General features: G+C 28.7%; 2 protein-coding genes across 2 annotated transcripts in view; both read right to left on the bottom strand.

Moving 5' to 3' along the window:
- LOC145242744 (protocadherin-16-like) overlaps positions 1–9358 on the bottom strand; it is a 73726-nt gene extending 64368 nt beyond the window's left edge. Inside the window, exons 1-3 of the mRNA XM_080105886.1 lie at positions 6919–9358; positions 5009–5171; positions 2928–3205 (exon numbers count right to left, since the gene is read on the bottom strand). Coding sequence (XP_079962012.1) covers positions 2928–3205; positions 5009–5171; positions 6919–9330 — 2853 coding nt within the window. The 5' untranslated portion in view covers positions 9331–9358. The remainder of the gene's footprint in view (positions 1–2927; positions 3206–5008; positions 5172–6918) is intronic.
- Positions 9359–14666: 5308 nt separating this feature from the next.
- Positions 14667–23943, bottom strand: LOC145242964 (uncharacterized). The gene is made up of 2 exons (XM_080106077.1): positions 23759–23943; positions 14667–15057 (listed from the first exon to the last, which is right to left on the bottom strand). The coding sequence occupies exons 1-2, from the start codon at positions 23919–23921 to the stop codon at positions 14795–14797; spliced, it is 426 nt and encodes a 141-aa protein (XP_079962203.1). The 5' UTR covers positions 23922–23943; the 3' UTR covers positions 14667–14794.
- Positions 23944–23963: the final 20 nt, after the last annotated feature.

Genomic DNA, 23963 nt, shown 5'->3' with positions numbered 1-23963 from the left:
TAAACATATTTTTACATTTATGTACATAATTATTTTTCATAATTTCTAAAACAAATCACAAAACATCAATTATCATTTATATATTTTTGTTGAATACCATTATTTGTCTTTCTTAGCAGCTATACTTAAAAATTATAAATGTATTAACATAATCATTGGTTGTTATATCATTTTACTTACTTGATTTTTACAAACTTAACAAAACTCTTTATCATGATATTAACTATTTGTAAATACACTAAATATACAAATTGTCGAGTGGTATGTAATGCATTATTAACATCCAATAAAAATAATATTGATAAAATATTTTAGTACAATATTTCTTTAAATAATGGCGTGCCAAGATTATTTTAAATTTAACTTAGAATGTAAGCTGTAAAAACATGAAAACAAATTATTTTTTTTTAAATTAAAAAAACATAATTTCAGTTTTAAATAGAATGCCGTAGTCTAAAAATCAAATAATCAATAAACATATTAAAATCAACTTTTGTTTATATTTTCTAACTTTGTTTTATATTTTCTGATTGACATATATCTTTCAGGTCATCCATGCATGACTAAGTTCATGTGTAGTTGATTATTAAGAAATAATAATCAGGTTTTATGATTCACACATACCATTGTCACATACTAAAAAAAAACTAGATAAAAAAAAAGAAAGAAAGAAAAACTTGATAAAAGAATCTTCTAGGGATCTAAAAAGGTAGAATGTTTCAAAGAGTCAACATTTGTCTATTACAACTACTTTCTAAATGTTTACAGTTCAAAGATAAAAATCAAAATCACACAGTACTTAAAATTAATTATATTTGACAAATAAAAATGTTATAATAGTGTTATTAAACTTGAAGAAAAAATTAACTTCATCGCAGCGCAGACAAGGCATATTGGCACTGAGAGATAAAGGGTCATTCTGATTAATATGCATCCTGAGTGGGTATTGTGCAACAAGATGTTTATTCAGATTGTATTTAAATTGGTCTAAGTATTTTTTTTTAATAAATAATATAAATAATGTCTCTTTTGTATTTATGAAAATTTTGTCCTAAAAAATACATAACAAAGGGAGTATCTTTTAACTTTTTACATTTTTTTTTTGCTTAAAAGTCCTTTTTCCTATTTATTTTAACATTGCACTTCAAACGTCCATTCATTGACATTGTGATGTACACTTTTAGTAATTACATTCGCTCAATATATTACTACAATAATTTTTAAGGTACATATGATATTTAATTTATATTACTAAATTATCATTTCTAATATTATATAAATATATTACTTAAACAGACTGCATAATTATGAGTTATTTAATACAACCTTACAAATGCTCAGGCAAATTTAATTCAATTAAAATACATCATTTAAATAAAATCTCATTTCTTCAGTATTTAAATAAATAGTATAAAATAAATGTAAAATTTTTTTTTAATTATTAAGTGTTTTTTTAAAGAATATTTGCACTATATGTAAATCATACTAATGAGTTATGTTTTCATATAAATTAAACAAAAAATATAACACATGCAAGCATTTTCTTACAATACGATTATACACATCCTGTTTTATTATATTTAAATAATAATTTAAATATAATAAAACACTCATATAATAAAAAAAACTTATTTTTTCATTCATAAATACCATTAGATTATTTAAATAAGAGAAATAATGATTAAACAATATAGATAAAAAAAATCAATAATTTTATAGATTTCAAGCTCCATTTAAAATGAACATAAAACTATGTAAAACAAAGCCTTTCAAAGCAGCAATAACAATAACAATGGCGTCCATGAAACATATAATGTAATGTTAGACCATGAATTTCACAAAATAATCAGAGAAGATTAATAGAGATAAAATGTGAAACAATTTTACCTTTTAAGAAAAATCCACTGGAGTTTAGGCAAAAATGGAATGCCAATTTACAGAAAAAAAGAACTTTTTGTTGGAGCACTTAGAACATAACAACATTCTTGTTGTTTTATTGTATAGTTGATGCTAGAGGGAAGTTAGCAGTCCTACTTTGTTTGGTGTACGTATGATGGCTGCCACTCACTCCTAAGACTTAATATCCTTACGCTAAGTAAAAAAGCTAAAAAAAAAACACTGATCAAAAACAAAACTTGTTATTCTTACATATTTTAAATAAATAAATATAATAGTATAATTATAAAAAAATATATATAATTTCTAAATTTAAAATATTTTCATCAATCAGAATTCTATATAGTCATTAAGTGATGTTCTATTTTTATCTTTTTTAAATTGTTTTGCTTTTATGATTAAATTTAAAAAAACGCATAGTCGTTTCTTTTTAAAAATAAGTTTCATTTATAAGTAAACCTAAATTTCTTTAAATTACTTACCCCCCCCCTAAAAAATGTAAATCTACAAATAAAAATAAAATAAATATAGAAGTGGAAATTTGGTTAGCAAACATTTAAATTCATGAACATAAAGACATTTAATATTAGAAAATAAAATTCTTTTAAAAAAAATTACAATATATATGTGAAAACGTTATATGAATCTGTATGCCTGTGCATATTTATATAATTATGTACATCTAGAATTGCTATAATAATTATAATATTTTAAAATAATTATGGATACGTCTATATTTAAATAAAGTTATTTATTTTCATGATAATGACTCTCTGTCTATGAAAAAATTAAACTTTGAAAATAATCAATTATTTAAAAGATAACTTTTTAGTTTCATAATAAATAAGCTATTAATTAATTAATAAATAATTAAATCTATTTATCTCAATACATTCCTTAATTTTAACAAGCTATTTAAAATCCTTTCATAGGTTAAAAAATAAAAGAAATGAGAACTTTTTGGTATAGGTAAAAAATAAAGAAATAGAATGACATGATATTAAGTGAAGAATTAGATGTTAATTAGGTACAGGAGGTAAAGGTCTATTAATGGAAGACTGACTACTACTGGCAAGAACATTTCTTGATTGCATGCGTCTATCAGAGGAGTTACTGCCATCAACACTTGAACATGAATTGACATCTGTGTGAGGACTGTTTTCATTCATGTAAGGTGTATAAAAACCTCTTGCCACTATTGTCGTATCACTGGGGTAGCTGATAGTCTGTCCCAATGGCCTCATCTCTGTGGTCCGCTTTTGATCTTTTTGTAGTGGAGGAGGATTGCAATATTGAGAAGGATAAACATCTGAAAATCAAAAAACCAAATGATTTTAAGATTGATCTGTCGAAATGAAGCAATGGCATTTAGAGAAAGTTCATTGTAATAGATTTTAAATAATTATCATTTTCTTTTTAAAATAATTCTATGCAGAAACTCATGAAAGTCTGATGACTGCATTTCTTCTTTGGTGAAATTTTGGTTTTGAGATGATAGTTGTCTAGAAAATCCTCTGAATATCTAATATTAAGTTGAGAAACGGTTTGTGTGCCATATTAAAATAATTTAACAGTGTGGAAATTCTTCAACCAATCTATAGTCCAGATCTTGCTCCATCTGACTACAGTGTCCCAATCAATGCACAATTTAGAAAGAATAACTGATTTGAGTCTTTTAATAAAAGTCTAAGAAGGCTGTCAAGAATTTTTTTTTGGAAAAAATTTATTCTTTGAACTAATCTGAAAGCTTGCTGGCCATTGAACATCAATGGTTTTAATTTTACAGAAAAGTTGTTATTTTTTAATAATAACTAATTTTAATATGACACACATAGTTTTTTCACAACCTAATAATTTAGCAATATTTAATGTGTATAATTATTTGGGATATATTGTATAAAAACCAATCATTGATAGCAATGTGAGTATCTGATGCTATAACTTCCTATAATATTGGTATTGCCCTGTATGTAATTGGTTGAATAAAACATATCTAATTATTCCCTTTTATTGACTTAAAAAGCCACTGTCCCGTTTAGCCTTCTTTAAGAAAAATAAAACTGATTAATTTAAATATCTCTGTCACTTATAGAAATGCAGTACAAATACACCTGGCATCACTTTCTGAACATAGTCTATGTTAAGCAATACCAGCCACAGCAATATCGTTCTTCTGGAGCATATATTAACTCAAATGGTAAATAAAATTGTATAGGATCCTAATATCCTATAGTGATTTTTATCCCCCCCTCCCAAATCAAGAGATTAGGCCATTCCTGTTGATTTCAGTTTAATTCAGATTCTGTGCAGTTCCACTCTCGCAGGCATTGCCTTCTCTCTTAGAGAAGGGGGTTATTGCTAATCGCCTGAGGCGCCCTTATCGGAGAATGCCGACAGGGCTGCCCAGACACTTTTTGCAGGTCAGTGCCCCTCCTCGGGGGCGCTAACTTCTCAATCCCACTTTTTGACTCCAGTAGAACAATTCTTGCAGTGGAAGAGAACTAAATACTTCCTAAAAGAATAGACTTGTATTAATTTCATACTTTTGTAATGAAAGCCATACAATGTGTTCTCATCTTTACAGACAGTTTTTTACATATTTCACATTAAATGTTGCATTATTGGCATTCATATGAGTTTTTTTTTTTTTCAGATTAATAATACTTCTCCAACCATTTAATTATATCTAATTCATATGTATAACTAATGTACTAATACAAGGTGTCAAAAAAAGGTTACTTCTCATCATGAATTGGTAATGAAGTCATCATGAGGTTGACAACGAGTAATTTGTTTGAAAATTTAGATATTGGGAGGGAATGAATTCATAATTAAGAAATAATATAATCATTATATTATATTTCATGGGAGCTTATGAAAATGAATAAGAATTATGTTACATATAAATAATGTATCAAAAAATAATGTAATATATAAATGATAATCATTTAACAAAATATATAAGAAACAAAGAAACATTACATTCATTTTATAAAGAAAATGTAAAAAACTCAAAATCAATATAAATGAAAAGTATATCTTTCATTATCTTTCTTTACATTACAAAAAAAACATTGTCTTATAAAATATAATATGAATATGCCAAACTCACCAGATATAACATCAGTATGGCTTGTATCTTCATCACTCAAGCCATTTCTGCTATTATGTTGAGAAGACTTCATAGAATTTCTACCTGAATAGTTCTGTACTGTGGTAGTTCTTTTCTTACTCCTATCACAACCAGATGGCAAAGCAATATCTTGAAGATACATCTGAAGGTAATAAAATAAGATATACTATTTAATGCAACGATATATAATGAACACAGTCAACTTCAATATCTAGTTTCTATGGTATCATCAACATAAATTTTACATTTAAACATACATTGTACAGAACACAATTCAGGAGCTATTACACTATACTATTAATGCTTAAACTATTTATAATTAAACTGTCTTCATAATTAGTTCATTAAAACTTGCTTATTATGTTAAATAAAGTGTTGTTTATATTCTTAACAATATATATATATATATATATATATATATATATATATATATATATATATATCTTCATCATTATCTAGTCATGCTAGTGTTATATATCTTCTTGAGTCCTTCATAACATTTTACTTTATACACCATAAAAAATAGCATTATATATTGATAAATCCAAGTGGATTGGATGTAAGATGATTCCCACAGAACTTTTTCAGGGAAAATCCAAATAGAAAGCTCAATATAAAGTACAGAGCAATATTAAAAACAATAAGAATATACAAAAAAGACTCAACAATCTATTACATATGTTTTGACATTAATTTATTTTAATCGCATGAAGAGCTCCTGACTAACTACAAAAATTATATTATTGGGAATGTTTAAAAATATTTGGGAACTTGAAAACTTATCAGCAATTTAGGTGGGGGAGTGCTCTTATTTTATACTGGACCATTTTATATTTGAAGCTTAATTTTTCTATTATTTCTATCATGTTCTTTTTTTTTAGTTTATATATATATATATATATATATATGACAAGAATGAGGCTTGAGTATAAAAATAAAAGATGTTCGATTTGTAAACAGTATTTTTGGGCTATCAACATGTGTATCACCAAATGTAACTTTTTTCATAAATTGCATCACAATATGTTGTTTTTTATCTTACATTTTTAAAAATGCATCGTTATATAGCACTATATGGTGGAGTTCTTGTAAGTAAATCGCTGGTACAGTCACTAAGCATAAAGCAATTAGAGCTCTCAGACTCACTTAAAAGATGTTTGTTGACATTTAGATTTCACTTACACTGTGCGAGTTCTGCATGATAGTGCAGGGGTAGAGGTATAGATGGTCAACTTGTAGGCCAGGTTTCGATCCTGGCTTGAAGTACTTGCTTGTCTAGCAGCAGTGAGCTGTAAACAGCAAAACAGTACGGTCTGTGGATGACTATCAATTGACATCCTTTCATCTAGTAGTTTTAACAAGCTTTAAGAGATCTTACAGATTGGCTATTAGCAATATTGTATGAATTTGTAAGGAGAAACTTAGAATGAACCTTCTATCAGACACATAACAACCCAATAATATTACTAATTTAAAAATTAATAATCATACATACTTTAATTTTTATCTATAACAGTAAATATTATGAAGAATTCTAATTTGCAGCAGTGATGCTGTTCTGATAATTTGAGTTTATAGATTCTCATTCCTCATTATCTATTATCTATTGATCTGTAAATAAACCACTTTTAAAATAATTTAACAATTGTAATTGGGGGTGGGACTACACTATGTTACTCTTATTTTGTAATGGTGAGCATTATGTTGCACATGTATATAATGCTTGAAATTTTAGGGTTTCAAATCAAATACTTTGTCCAATAGATATATGCTTCATAAATATACTGTTATTGATTTTAATAAGAAATATTCATTATGTATAGGAATAAAACAAAATATGTAAGTTTAAAATTTAAACTAATGATAAAAAAAAAATAACGAAAAAATACCTGAGAAACAGAGTTTGACGGTAGCTGTGGTTTTGGTGCTTGAGATGACAGTATTTGTTGAGCACTTGAGTAAGGATGGGTTTGCATTCTGGGTGTTGGTGGTTGACTGCCTCTTCTCATATCAACTGCATCACTTGTAGGAAGAGCAACATTAGACCAAGGATTGGCTGGATAAGGAGGACTTATCAAATGTCTCTGACCACTACTCACATATCCACCTTCTGCTACTGGAACACTTCGAGGATTGCAACAGCGAAGGATACACACTGAGATTGAAGCTGTAATGATCACAGCTATTGTCACTGCTACAGACACAATGATAATTGCTGAAGTCAGGTGGATCTTATTATCTTTTTTGATGTTAACAGCATTTAACATTTCTGATGTCTTGTTGCTTACGGTCAGTGTCAAATATACAGTAGTTCTGGCTGATAGAACTGGGCTACCACTGTCCTTTACTAGAAAATCCAGCTCATATGAGCCAGCATCTTGTTGGCTTAGGATATGAGTTGAACATAACAAACCAGTGTACTGGTTGATGCTGAATATCTGTTTGCTATTGCCTCTGATTATTTCATATTTTAGAAATGCATTCTCTTGACTGTCACTGTCTGATGCCTTTATCTGGCTGATGTTCTTTGTATGATGCGGGTAATATGTTACATCCATATTATAAGGATTAACACTGGGAAATGTGAAATATGGAGCATTATCATTTTCATCTCTCACCTTAACAATCACATTCACTGTGTTATTCAATGATGGACTTCCTTTGTCTTTTACAAACACTTCAAAATTATAAGTATCTTGAAACTCATGGTCTAAAGACATAATTGAAGAGATTAATCCATTTTCAGTGATTCGAAATGGTACAAATTGTTTATTGGTGCTCACTAAAGAAAAAGACAGTTTACCTCCAAGTCCCAAGTCTGGATCTGTGGCATTGATTGTACCAATAGGAATTTTCGATCTCTGGTTTTCATCAATGAAGAATTTAAATAATTGTTTAGAAAATTGTGGCTGTTCATCATTCACATCCATCACTTGGACTGAAAATCTGCTTTCACTTTCAAGAGGAGGATTTCCTTTATCCTCACAACTGATCCTAATGTCATGGTGATCTTCACTCTCTCTGTCCACTGGTTTCTTTACAATTACTTGATATTTCTTTGAATCCAGACTTTGTAGTTGAAACTTATTGTGATCAAGAATACAAGTAACCTTTCCATTTTGATCAGCATCCTCATCAGTAACTTTCACATAGGCAATAAAACTTCCAACCTTAATATCTTCAGAAATTTCAACTGTATTTTCTTTTGATGCAGATACAAAATTCACATCAATTACTGGAGCATTATTTTGTTCGTTGATCACATTCACTTGAACCATGGCCAGAGAGCTTAATGGAGGATTGCCTCCATCAGAAGCTTTTACATAAAGTTTATATTTCTGATTTTGCCCAGTCAGAAATTTCTTTGCTAGAAAAATTTCTCCATTTTCTGAGTTTAAATTAAAATGAGTTTTAGCAATGTCTGACGTTTTGGAACTGAAATAATATAATATTTGACCATTTTTGCCAAAATCTAAATCTTTTGCCAACAAAGTAGTAATAGACAATGTAGCATCAGGTTTGTTTTTGATTGAAACATTATAAACGTTTTGAGAAAATACTGGGAAATTATCATTCACATCAATTACAGTGATTTGAACGTTTAATTTCGTTTGTTTTGAGGGATTGCCACCATCTTTTGCAATTACTTCAATCTGATATAAACTTTTGATTTCTCTATCAAGTTTTTCCTCTAAATTCAAAGCTAATTGAGATGTTCCATCAACACTTTTTGAAACAAATAATGTAAATGGTTCTGTTTTTTTCTTTTTCAACTCATAAGTAATCTGAGCATTTAAAACTCCAATATCTCTATCAACAGCATGAGGTATTAACCTCTTCACTCCTCTTCCATCATCTTCATCAAATTGAATATTAATTTGTTTATCTGGAAACTCAGGTTGATGGTCATTCACATCTTTGATGATAACTTTGATTTCTAATAATTTGAGAAATGTAGATGCCCTTTTCACAGCAACATCAACCATTTGAAAACATTCTACATTATAAGTACAAAGTGATTCAGCATCCAATGTTTGGGCAGTGTACAATTTTCCTGTATTCTTTGAGACACGGAATAATTTAGAATTTCCATTGGAACCTTTTTGTAATTGGCTGAATGTGATTTGTTTTTGTTCTTTAATTGTTACATCATCCATCAAATGAGTATCTGCTGCAATGTCACCCAAATAAGTATTTGCACCCTTGCCTTCTTCCACATAGTATGTGAGGTCTATACATAAACAGTAAGTAAGAAAGTACAGAGCTATATACACTTGTAATATCATGTTGTTGGTTATCATTGGAAATGTGTGTTCTGTTGATAATTTTAGATCTGAAATTTAGAAACAAATATTTTGCAATTTATTGTGACAGAAATATTTTCTGGACCAATATAATTCTCAAGCAATAAAAATAAAAGTTAAATCTCATACAAGCAAATATCCTCATCATAGTTGTTACATATACAATAATTCGACTGGCGTCTACTGTGATCTTTTTCAGGTGCATTTTATTGAAGTAATAAAATCAGAGACTAATAATAAAAATGATTGTTGGTTATTAATATTATTGAACAAGACAGATACACAGACGTTGTAAAAGATAGTGAAAATTGCCTTCCAACCTAAAAATGTAAGTGCATATTTAAAAAATAAGAAATGTTTGAATAAAATTTAAAACGTGCTTCATGAATTCCAAATTAATTTTTTATTAATTTTTATTTTGTATTTAAATCATATTAAAACTTATATTGTAATGTAACATACAAGTTAAGTAGATTCTTTTACTATATAAAAACTTAATCATTATTATTATGATAGATGCAAATCCTTGGCTTTCATAAACAGCACTGAAAATTTAGAATGGCCTGGTAATGAGAATAATTTTACAATTAACTGATACATGAAACTGATCCCCCATTCTAAATTCTAATGTATTTTGTGTGTTCTTGTCAAGTTTTTCAAGATGTCCACATGTAATCGGCTAAAAATGGAGAATATCATATTTGGAGGGAGATGGAATTAGTTCAGGGTGTTATTAATTATGCTTCATCCTATTTACTTGTTTCCTCATGGAGGCAAAGTAAGACACAAGGTCAGTTTTTAATATGGGGGATATATAGCACTTAAAGAAGGTGCACTCTAGATTGAGAGCTCAATCTAGAAAGATTTCTTATTCACTGACCAAGGACAGAAAAGATAAAGTGTAGTATCAGAACAGATACTACACTTTGAATTATTTATTTGCTAACATATATACATAATATGGCACAAAGTGTTAGAACTTACTATTTGCTAGAATCATTTTATCACCACAATCCCACATTTCAGTCACCACTATCCCATATTTACATTTAGGTCTCATCCTAAAAAACCATGAATTGATGGCGACCACTAGACCAAAACAAAGGAAGCAGGGGATAGATCAGACAATTCTGAAGAAAGCATGTCATAATAATATTTATAAAAAAGACTGAGACTAACGTCATCATGTTTGTAAGAGAGAAGATGCAGAGAAGAAGAAAGGGTGAAACCAATAAATTTACAAATACTTTTCGATACCTTATCAAGAACCCTTAAATTCACCAGGCCAGCTGTACTCTATACATCGTCTGATAGTAGATTTTTAGAGATAGAGAATAGCCTTAGGTGTGAGAAAGTGTTTAGAGCAATAAAGAGAACTGATTTTATGAGAAGCAGAAAAAGCAATGGATCTAATATATGAACTCCAAGGAAGATTAAGAAGTTTTAGAGTTAGTTTCTCATTGAGAGAAAAGCGATCCATAAAAATCTTTAAAAAAAAGTAACATGCCTACGACTGAAAATTGTTTCTCAATAATAAATTTATTCAGCATCAGATATCCAATTAATTTTATAAAAGTTCATACGAAAATATCTCCCCTCTCTCCCAAAACTTCAAAATACATGGGATGGGTCAAACTTTCTTGGGTAAAATTATTCTGGGTTAAATTCTTTGGTGGTAAATGCGTTGTAAAGACCCTCATAACATTGTTATAAATGCATGAAATCCTAAAACACAAAAGGAAATGGATTTATCTACAAGTTTTACAATGTGTATTGTTTGTCTATAGTTGTGCAGATGATTACTTTCATGCTGTGACTGTGTTCTTTTGGGTACTTTTCTTATTGGAATTGGTAATTTAAAACAAAATTGGTGATCATATCGGGATCAGGAAAAATATTATGTCTCATCACTATACATAACCTAAAGAAATATAATTAGAATGAAACGTGCACATAAAATTTCATAAAAAACTTACAGTAAATATAATGAAAGTAATTAAATTATCTACAGTCAAAGTATTGAGTGTATCGATACAGATGCATTCAGAGGATTAAAAATAAGTATCAAAATATTAATTTGATGAGATGATAATTCTATGTATCAATCATGATACAGATGATAAGTTAGATTATGTTGAAAACTATTTTGTATTTAAAATAAAATCTTTTCAGCCATAGATTTATTGATGCAACAATGTAGCGATTTAACTGCATCCTGTTGTAAAAATAATTGCTATAAACTATGAATTGTAATAAAATAAATTGTAATAAAATAATATAAATAAGTAATCATATAATTCATAAACATAGATGAATAATAATTATTTTTTATTTTATTTTTAACTATGTATTGTCAAGGCAAATAGAAAGCCACTTGTATTATACTTTTCTAATACTATCTTATTTAAAATAGAGAAAATAATCATTTTAAAATCTTCTCTATATGAGTAGTATTATCAATATATTATATTTAAAAAAATGTTTAATTGTTAAACTTTCTTAATCATTAAATTAGTAAATTATATATGGAAATATTAAAAACATCAGAAAAGCATTTATAGAGTAGACATATATTATCATTTTTTTTCTTGGTACAAATGTTATATTACTTGCATGGATAAGCATTTTCGACAGGTCTATTTGAACATTCTTGAATTTGAATAAAATGTAACATTATTTTTATTTTGTAACATGTTTTTGTAAGGATTTGCTAAAAAATAAGGATTTTTAACAATCCCTAAAAATTTATTGTAACAGTTAATGTTCCTGATCAAAATTTATTATAAAATATCCATGCACCACTCAGATACGTCGACTTTTGGCTATGGTTCCCTCGTATGAATAAATAAGGGGATTAACAGGAAGTTTTGCAATGCTATTAATAATTTTGAATGTCAGGGGTAATAAATTATTGATTAAAAAAAAAAACAAAAAAAAAACACGCCCTTCATTACTTTAAACATTAACCCTAAGCCTGGATGATGATATAAAAAAGAAAAAAAAAAAGATGAAAATGGTGCATGCACAGTGTATATGACACAAAGTCCAGGAAATTATTAAAATTAATTTTGCTTCATTGTTATAGTTGCTGTATTTTTAATTTAATAAAAAAAATACTGCACACTTTATGCAAAAATAATACATAGGGAAAAACAACAATGTAGTACAATGATTATGGAGTATGAATTTTGTGTGTGTGTGTGTGTGTGTGTATATATATATATATATATTGCAATAAGAAAAAAGATACAGTAATCTACACTTAAAAATGTAACATTCTTTGTAATTATTATAATCAATAGCAGTTTTTATAGATAGAATTTAAAAAAAAATTATAAAATTATTATATATTTTATATCAAATTAAAAGTATTATATGTAATAATTATTTTGCATGTATCAAGAAAATGCAACAAAAACAAATTAGTACAAGAGAAATTTATTGAACAGTAAAATCAAAGACATCATCTCAATCATATAAAGTATCATTTAATATTTTCCTATGTAAATCTTAAACTTAATTGAAATCAAAATGTATTTCAAATTATCTAATAAATAGCATTAGCAATAAAATAATTGTGAAGCCTAAACAAAGGCTTTCTTCTTTTCAACCATCAATGGCGTCTAGTAAATTATTGTTACTAAGGTATTTTTTAATTTAAGTTGGAAACATTGTTTTCATGACAAATATAGAAATAAAAGCATGAATAGAAAATTTAGAAGGAACTTACCTTTGGTATAGATTTTCCAGCAATTAAAATAGCAAAGATAATATCCAAATAAAGAAAAAATCTCCAGCTGTAGCTGTATTTATGTAGCATCCTTGAATATTTCTTTTGTGTAGTTCATGTGAGAGTGAAGCCAGTTTGTCCTACTTTGTGTGTTGAGTGTGTAATGGCTGCTGCACTTAGCACAAAGCTTATGAGGCTTTTACTGAAATTATGGAACTTTATGCCGATATTATTTCAAAACCTTCTTAGAGCAATGCAAAAAAATAAAATATGTAACGTTGAAAAAAATATGTTAAATAGTGCCATTTGTTAAATGCAATAAAATACTACTATTATCCATTATTACCTATGTTCATCTTTCTTTTCCAATAGCCATCAACATCAACTCCTCAACAAAATAGAATTATTTAAATTTCCTTAGTTTAAAGATTTAGAACTACAAAATTATAATCTTTAAACAAAACTCTCTTTTCTTTTACTAATTATATATACATTTGAATGAAGATAAATTACATGAGAAAAAAAAAACATTTGAGAAATTATTAATTTAAATTTGTTTAGTGTCATCAGATATTTATTAACAATGAGTGGGAGCCATGTCCTGGCATTGTCTGAGAAAATTGATGAAGCAAAGTTCCTATCCCTGAATTCCATATAATGAGGGGAGGGGGGAATAATTAATAGTTTATATACCAAATCACTAGAATTAATTGTAAATAAAATAGCTTTTCCATGTAGTATTTTTATAAATTTAAGCTACCAGTAAAAAAATAAACAAGATGATTTGTATTTATTTATTTATTTTTTTTTATATTATTATTATTATTATTATTATTATTATTATTATTATTATTATTATCATTATTATAATAATAATAATAATAATAATAATAATAATAATAATAATAATAATAATAATAATAATAAAAAAAAAAAAATAGAAAGTTTATTTTAAAGCCTTTAAATCTGAATGTCTGTACAAAATCATGTCATTGTGTGAAAAATCTTTTAAGGAATAAATTCCTAGCTTGTTATTAAAAAAGTTATATACGGTTTTGTACAGACAGATTTTTTCATATATTTGATCATAGTCCATCAGTCTGTAATTTTTTTCACCTTATGTATACAACAAACTCATGTGGTACCAACAGATGCAAAAAGTACTGCCAAATTAAAACATAAACCAATAGTTTTTAAAAATTGTAGAAGATGCAGATTTGTGTATGGAGTTAGGAAGATATACTGGTTAAGCAAATAAGGTACCTTCTGACTTAATATATTGTTGATCATACCTTAAATTGTAATGAAAAATGATGTAATTTGTATTGGATTTTAGTTTTAGTACATTTTTAATAATGCTAAGCTAATTTAGTGAAACATGTCAAATCTATAATAAATTAATATTTCCCCAATATTGTCTTTTATTTTCAACTGTTTCATTAGGTTTTATTTATCATATTTGTCTATCTATAACATGTTTTTTTTTCATTTAACAATAAGTAATGGTTAAAAAAAAAGAAATTAAATTCTATGATTTTATCTAGAAGATTGCCATGAAAAATGTCAACAAGTCATTTATACGCCACAACTGATCTATTAATAGTGAAGTATATATGAATTTTTCTCAAATTTGACAGAAAAGAAATTAAAAAAATAGGAATAATAAACATTAATAGTTAAATAATATTAAAATATTTTTTAAATTAGTAAAATAATGTTTATCTATTTTCCTTATTGAGGTACAGGGGGAAGTGGTCTGTTGATAGAAGTCTGACTTCCACTTAGAGGTACATTACTTGAGTGTATTTGTCTATTGGAAAGATTGGTAGATGTTACAGAATTATTGTCATTCATATAAGGTGTGTAAAAACCTCTAGCTACAATTGTAGTATCACTTGGATAGCTGGCAGTCTGTCCCAATGACCTCATCTCAGTTGTTTGTTGTTGAGCACTTTGGGATGAAGGAGGATTACAATATTGTGAAGTGTACACATCTGTAAAGTTAAAAAATATATATAATAGTTATGTGAAACATTTCATAACTATGAATATATGGAATTAAAAATTAAAATAAAACTTTAAATTTATTGAATATAAACAAATTGCAAGAAGTTTTCGATTTAAAAATAATTAGCATGTTTTTATTCTTTCCTTTGTGTGCGTGTGCACCTTAGTATCAATCAATCTTAAAAATCACATGTTTACATTTGTTATATATTTGTTGAGTATCAATTGTGATTACTGTTACTATCATTATTATACTATGATGATTATGGTGATGATAATAGTTGCACCTATGAATATTCAAGGAGTTAAGATATAATAATTTGGATAGGTAGAGTGCTACAACATGACTATACACACCATCCTTTTAAATGTAATCTAAGTTGGTTATCTCTATTTCTATCTCCTCTTCTTCTCTATCTCTTCTTCTATTCTATCTATCTTTTTCTTCTTGTTTCTATATTAATAAAATAGGATCGATTATTTTCCTAAAGAAAAAACATTATAGGCAAACGTAGGCACTACATGTAAATTCACTATGATCAGACTACTATACCCTAATTTATGTAGGTTTTACACATGTTTGTAGTCATATTCATCATCATAATAAATTATCATATTTACTCCTATGAGCGCCACAATCCAAACTATGTCTAACGTTACCTTGGTAGCAAAAATTTTTTCTCTAATTGTTATCTCCCTCCACAAACCCTATCCTAGCCGAGAACTTCTTAACATTTATCACAAGTTTGGCTCGATGACCATCTGTATTTGTTTCTTACCTACATATATTTCACATTAGTTTTTACATTTTCTGTTTTAAAAATACTGATTGCTCCCAAGCTGTAAATTTCCACCACTCTTATTGGTTGCTCATTTACGTTTCTTGGAATACTGGATTATCAGTTTTTGCCATTTAACAAATGATTAAACACAAAACAAAATGATGTCACTCATCACAAAAAAAAAAAAAAAAAAAAATCATCCTATTCCTTTATTGCTGAATTACAAGCCCCACAGTTTTGCAACCTTCATCTACACCAAATAAATAAATATTTCTAATCATGCACAACGATATATTGGATCCAAAATAAAATATTTATATAAACATTATGTACTTTCTTCTGATAGATTTTATTTATTTATTTATTTTGGCATAAAAAATCATATTTGTTTGGTTTTGTTTTGTTTGAAACGATTTCATTTCGCCATAAACATACAAATAAAAATCGTTTGAAACAAATTGTACAATGTTTTTATTTTATTTTCAGTTTCACTTAATTATGTATATTCATTTTTTCATGTTAGAATTCTTTGAAACAATTACATAATATAGACATGTTAGAAGACAAAATGATATATAAAAAAGAATGATTCGTAAAATAAACAAAAAACATTTTGCATTTACACTTGATTTTATTTGTTTTAAACAAATTGGGATGCTAAAAATGTACAATGTTTTGAGGATATTTGTTTTGGTTCTTAGTTTAGAACGAGTATGTCAAGACGCTAGAAATCTATGCATTAAATATTTATTGATTTCTTTATATTTGTTAGAAAACTAGAATAAACTGTTTTTTCTTGTTTTTCATTAGAATACAATGTTTTATATGGGTTTGGATCTGTCTCAGTATAATGCAAAATATATGACTTAGAAAATAGAATAGACATTTGCTAGTGGCTTGTTGCTTTTTTTTTTTTTTTTTTAAATAGATTACAGTGTTTCTCAATAGTTTGAATCTGTTATGCTTTTTTTTGTATTATTGCTTTTTTGTGGTGGAGTGAGGAAATCATACTTTTGATGTAACTAAGCTAAAAAAAATCTTAAACATGGTTGCAAGTGAAATGAAACTAAATCAGAAAGTCTGGTCTGGTCTGATAAACAGGACAATTTTACACCAGAAAGCGCTTTTTAACTGACACTGGTTATGATCGTCCATGCTTTCGTTATGCCTATTAATCTTATTTTCATTATTGTTATTAGTAGTATTTTACTATTATAACGTATACAATTACATTTAACTGGAACACACTGTTCATGCCATAAAGTGGCAATACCTACTTGCAATGACCACCACAGATGACATACATTTGAATACAACTGATTTGTCCAACAGTGCTCACCAGTACCATGAAGTGATAGTAAGCACACTCAATTTTGTTAGAGCAGTTCACTGAAGCCTGACACTGGTCATGATCTAGATTTACAGAGGAACCCAGTGCAAATGCAATTATCTGCCACAACTTTATTTAAGAGTGGTCCAATGAAAGCAGATAACAATCATGGTCACCAGTAACAGACACTGTATGCCAGGAAGTGTCTGTGACAGTTGTTCAGACAACCAAGATCCACCAGTGACCGAGACTGTACACGGGGGATCGACAATTACAATTGTATTGAGAGTCAAAGTCCACCAGTACATGCCTCTATATAGTACTAACTGCCAGTGATGATTACTCTTTTTCAATAGAGGCTGATGCTTATAATGGCGTCTAGTGAGTTCCAGTTGCAAAGGCAGTCACTGCTCACCAGTACACACAAATAATCGCTTCAAAACAGCACTACTGTGGCTCCAATTAACAATCATAGTTAAAAAATGTTTTTGGTGGTGGTGGTGGTGGTGGTGGTGGTGGTGGTGGTGGTGGGGACTTTTACTGAATCTGTTCTAGCTTTGCGATATGCTTCCACTGAGAAATGCCAGTACACGGGTCCTGCTAGTTTAAAATATTTTTAGAATAACTTCAAAGTTAATTTTGTTCACTTATCTCTTACTGCAACAAAGTTAGATACAAGATCAGTTTATAGTGGAGACTACAGCAACCTTAAAAAAGAGCGAGAATACTCTCAATATGTAAAAAAGTTGCTATGATCGACCTATTTGAAATTCTTTAATGAGAGTTCCTCAGACGACCAGCAATACTCCCTTTTTCTGAGTAAGAAAATAATATGTTTGATGATGATCTCTTGAGATTGCCTATAGAACAATTTTGATTAGGACAAAAGACTCAAAAAGTTTATGTGCCAGGTACAATGTCCATGTCTCTCAGTATAAATTATGACAGAAATAATCTGTGCAACTCAGAAGTAATGTATTCTGTTTTTAAAAAGACTTTAATATTGAAAATATTATTAATAGTAGTCAACGTAAAGTGATTTGGATGAAATAAGAACAAAAATTAGAAAAATAAAAAAATTAGAAATTAAAAAGTATCTAAAAGATAAAAGCATTCCTAAATAACATTTTCTACATACAATGTGCGAATGCACATGTTTTACCCTGTCCTCATCAGCCACCAACCAAGGTTGATAACATAGTTTCAGTGGCTAAGATGATACTGCCACTCTTAGTGCCACCAGCAATATTCGCCACCAGACAGAGTAATGGGGGAAAAAACAAAACAAAAACAAACTGATAGTCTTGATCAGTTGTAAGTATTTACAGCAATAGTCAGTTCACAGATATTACTGCAGAGAAAATGTAATAGTCAATGGATTTTCTTGATAAATAAGCATTTGTTGTTAGACGACCAGAAAATGTTCTACTTTGTCATCAACTGAATTCGTTACTTTGACCAAATCCAACTTGAAGCTTGTTGGGCCATTGTTTGCAGACACTATAAAACATATCTCAAATCACATCTGAATATCAATCTTCGTAAGGAAATAAACTACAGAGCATTCCCCAAAATCATCATAGCCAACTTCAATGGGCAGCACGCGACTTGACCAGCCTTTCTCTACAAAGTTAGATTGAAAGGATTCATAATGCTTGTTTTTGTGCTCATGTGCAGCCTCTATACTTTCTTCCTATGGGACAGTCAATTCCATTAGGAGAACACACTTCTTCAAATCTGACCAAACAACAATGTCTAGGCATGGGTTTGTTTGAAGAACATGAACTGGAAAGTACATATTTTTAAAAAGTATTTAAAAGCTAAAATAATAAAAGTATTCCTAAATAATATTGTTAGCTGCTTTAGTTCAAGGATGAAATAAAGATAATCCTAAAGTATTTATGTCGATATATTTTGAACTCACTTGCGAATACAAAATTAAACAAATTTATAAAATTTGTTTAATTTTGTATTTGCAGATGTGTTCAAAATATATCAACTTCTGAAAAATAAAATAATTCCAGATCCAGCCACTCTGATGAGTCGTAGACGACGAAACATGTGTCAGTGGATAATCATATTTTAAAAACAATGCACAAAATGATAGATATAATATTTAGAAAAGTGTTTTCATTTTAATATGATTAAATATAATAAATTTTAACATTTATTCAGTTTAATTTTGGTAAATATTATGTGCTTGTTAAAACAGAGTTAACAGATTGACCTTTTAAATATGTGGTTTTAAGTCAAAACAACAGTACTTGCTTAATTGTCATGTCGAAAATAGTAATATATCAAAAAATTATGAAAATGTATCGAGTAGAACAACTGCTATTGCGTTTTTAGTAAAAAAAAAAAAGTCTATCGTTATTGGCTAAAAAAACGGCAGCCATTAAAGTTGTGAAAAAGGAGATAAGTATGTCCCCCGTATCTGCTATCTTCAAGGTGTTCACATCTAGGGAAAATGCAATTTCCCCCAATTTTCCATAAAAATTACTTTATACTATAAATAATTTTCTACTCAATGAATTTTCATAATTTTTTAATATATTACTATTTTCGACATGACAATTAAGTAAGTGCTGTTGTCTTTGCTTAAAACAATATATTTAAAAAAATCGATTTGTCAACTATCTTAACAAGCACCAAATATTATACGTACATTTGTTATCTAATTATCATTAAAATTTTAATATGGTATAAAACAAGCACTAATAATCTAAGTAAGCATGAAATATACAAAAAAAAATATTTCATTTTTAGATAATTTTTCCTTTAAAAAAGAATAAAAAATTGCAATTATAATGAATCCATATCATTTCAATAAATACAGGAAAACAGATGAATTTGAAATTAGCCCATTTGTTTTTTTATATTAATATTACTGCAAGTATTTTCATAATAAATAATTTGATTTGTTTCATATGAAAATAATTAATTGCCTTTTTTAAACAAATTATTTTTTATGAAATTATCTGAACATGTTTCTTAAATTTATACAGTTATACAAACAAATATGTGTGTATATTGATTGATAATTGCTACTCCTTCTGATAAGTTAAGGGCAAATAGATTCATTTATTGATATAATAATTGAATGAATTATTTTATGCTATGAAACAGTTACTGTCAAAAATTGTAAGTGTCAACAGAATTAAAAAAATAAATTGTAAGATGGTCAACATCATGAAATTTGGAATAAAGACTTTTATCATATATACAGGGTGTCCACAAAGTCTGGCTACATAATCTACACGGTGCCCACAAAATCTGGCTGCATAATCTACATGGTGTCCACAAAGTCTGGCTGCATAATCTACAGGGTGCCCACAAAGTCTGGCTGCATAATCGACAGGGTGCCCACAAAGTCTGGCTGCATAATCTACATGGTGTCCACAAAGTCTGGCTGCATAATCTACACAGTGCCCACAAAGTCTGACTACATAATCTACACGGTGCCCACAAAGTCTGGCTGCATAATCTACACAGTGCCCACAAAGTCTGGCTGCATAATCTACACGGTGCCCACAAAGTCTGGCTGCATAATCTACACGGTGTCCACAAAGTCTGACTACATAATCTACATGGTGTCCACAACTACATAATGTAGCCAAACTTTGTGGACACCCTGTATATATATATATATATATATATATATATATATATATAAATGAAAAAAAAGTTACAATAAGTTTACTAAGGTAATCAAAATGGTAAACTTAAAATATATTATAAATATTAAAGAGTTAATATTTACAAGTAAAATAAATATATATATATACACACACAATATTATGATAAATATTTTTATCTAATTCTTATCTACATACACCTGTGTGTCATCCTTTTCAGGGAATCATTAGTGTGGAGGATGGCTGTTCTGCCAGTCACACAATTCAAACTCTAGACCAAAGTAATCTGTAACATTCTAATCTGAACCTCTACTACACAGCAAACCAGACAGTCATGAGGAAAGAGAAGAATAAAACACTATGTTTATACAAGTGGGCATATTTTAGCAGGCTGTCTTAACAGTGTTCAATATAGATGTACCAAACTTTGCATTATGTATTTAATTGACAAGGTATTGTTAATTCTCTGGAAGTGCTTATGTATAAGGAAGTTATAAACAATATTATGATAAATATTTTTGTTTAATTCTTATCCATGTATACATGTGTTTCATCTTTTTTCATGAAATATTAGTGTAGAGGGTAGCTGCTTTGTTGGTTGGTTGACTTGTAGCCAAGATATATATATAATAAAAAAAATCTTATTATTGGAAATTTAATCAAATTTTCAAAAAACATTATAAACCTCTAAGGAAGGTATACAAAATTTTAATTATGTGACAAGGAGTACAAATAAACAAGAAAGACCTTATTCCGTGGAATTTCGAAAAATACAATTCTTCTCATCAGAGATGCAAAATATACAATAAATTTTGCCGGTTAATGCATTAAAGAAAACTAATATATGAAATTAATCATACTTGCACCAAAAAAGTTATTAAACAGTTAGTAACAGTTTATAGGGATTTTTAAGAGATTAAGAAAGCAGAAAACAGGAAAAAGGGAGAAAAAAGATATGAAAATATATCTATGGCAATTAAGCTACAAATAGGCTTCCATTTTTCACCCCTGTGGGGAATCGATAAGCTAAAATGCATGGAATTTGTGTGTTGAATAGGTGACTGTACGTGCTTGGAATTGTTTTTTATTTTAGGTGTTGGTTTAGTTTCTTATTTAATTATTTTATTATTTTTATGTATTATTATCCTAAAGTAAAATATATTTTATGCATACAGTTGTTCTACAGTTTAATAGGTTTTAGGTGTCTTTATAATTTAGGCTTGTAAATTTCTCATTCAGACACAATCTGCATGGGTTGTCAACACATTCACAAAACAAAAAAAGTAAATGTCACCTGAACTTTTGTTTAAGAGAAACACTGCCATTGGCTAATGAAAACATCAACCATTGGGAAGGAATAACAATGAATCTTTATTTAGTTAGCTAAACTAAACACCATGTGGATATATAAAAACAATCAGTAAGAAAAATTTTATATATTTTAGCCTAACTATTCCCTCTGAGGGCGAAATGCAGAAGCCTCTGTGTCTCTTAATTAGTTTCATAACTTATTACTTAGCTCTATTCATGTATCGAACATTGTTGTACTAAATATTAAAAGCATAGTTGATACATAGTTTATTATACAGCCACTTATGACATTTTATGTTAATAATAATAATAATAATAATAGGTTGACTAGAAAGTTCTTGCATAATTTTGAATATTGATTTCAAATGATGTATTTTCAAGTAAGTTTTCATTATAATACATTTACTTTATATATCATTTTAAAGAACATTTTTCGCTCTATATAATCGTTTGCATAACAATTATTTTAAAACAATTATGTCTTGTTTTAAGAACGTTGAATACAAGATGGACAAAAAAAAAGCAAATTTGCACAATTTTCTTATTTCAATTCAAACTAGGCCAAAAAGCTGCTGAAACAGCTTGCGATATCAACAATGCGTTTGACCCAGGAACCACTACTGAATGCACAACACAATGGTGGTTTAAGAAATTTTGTGGCAGCGACAAGAGTCTTGAAAGTAATGAGCATAGTGGTCGGCCATCGAATGTTGATAATGATCCATTAATGGCCTGAGTTGAAACCAATCTGCGCAAAACTGTTTAAAAACCTACTTCTGAATTAGACGTAACATATAAGATGATTTCCAACCACTTGAGAGAGATTGGAAAGATAAAAAAAACTTGATAAATGGGTCCCTCATGAACTAAACAACAACCAAAAGAAATGCTGTTATGAAGTGTCATCTTTCCTTCTTTTACGCAACAAGAATGACCTGTTTCTTAAATGGGCTGTGACTTGCAGATGAAGAGTGGGTTCTTTACGACAACCAGTAATGCTCAGCTCAGTAGTTAGACACCGACAAAGCTCCACAACACTTCCCAAAGCCAAATTTGCACCAAAAGAAGTTCATGCTGACTGCTTGGTGGTCTGCAACAGGTCTCATCCATTACAGTTTTTTAAATGCAGGCGAAACCATTATGGCAGAGATGTACTGCCTACAAATGGATGTAATGCACCAGAAACTTTGATAGCAACATCCAACATTAGTCAACAGAAAAAGCCCAATTCTCCACCATGACAATGCCAGACCACATGTTACTAAACCGACTCTGCAGAAGTTGAACAGATTGGGCTAAAAACTCTACCTCATCTGCCATACTTTCCGGGCGTCTCACAAACCGACTACCACTTTTTCAAGCATCTCAACAACTTTCTGTGTGAGAAATGCTTAAAAAACCTAAGCGATTCATTGCCACTAGAACACAAGATTTTATGTTACTTATTTATGGAAGAAATAAACTTGTTTTGCATTGGCAAAAGTGTGTTGATTCTGCTGGTGCTTATTTCGATTAATAAATTTTTGTTTGAGCCGAGATATGTTCATCTAAATTTAAAAATGACAAACCACAAGAACTTTCTTGTCAACCTAATATATAATTTAAGAGAATTATTATAAGAAAATCTCACCTAATCCTCCTTCAGAAGGCTGTCTTGTATTTCCTTCCCATCTTTGTTGTTCATCATTGTTAGAAAATTTTTGAGATCTTTTACTGTTATCATCTTGTGTTTGATAGGTGTTTTTCCTGTTTCTTTCATTACCAGGAGGCAATGCCACATCCTGAAAATACATCTAACATAAATAAAACGCAATTGAATATATATCAATAATACA

Source organism: Euprymna scolopes, chromosome 21 (assembly GCF_053919585.1).
Source record: "Euprymna scolopes isolate OS-2025 chromosome 21, ASM5391958v1, whole genome shotgun sequence".
Lineage (NCBI taxonomy): Eukaryota > Metazoa > Mollusca > Cephalopoda > Sepiida > Sepiolidae > Euprymna > Euprymna scolopes.
Note: the sequence above shows the minus strand (reverse complement) of the source record. Positions and strands in the feature narration are given on the sequence as shown.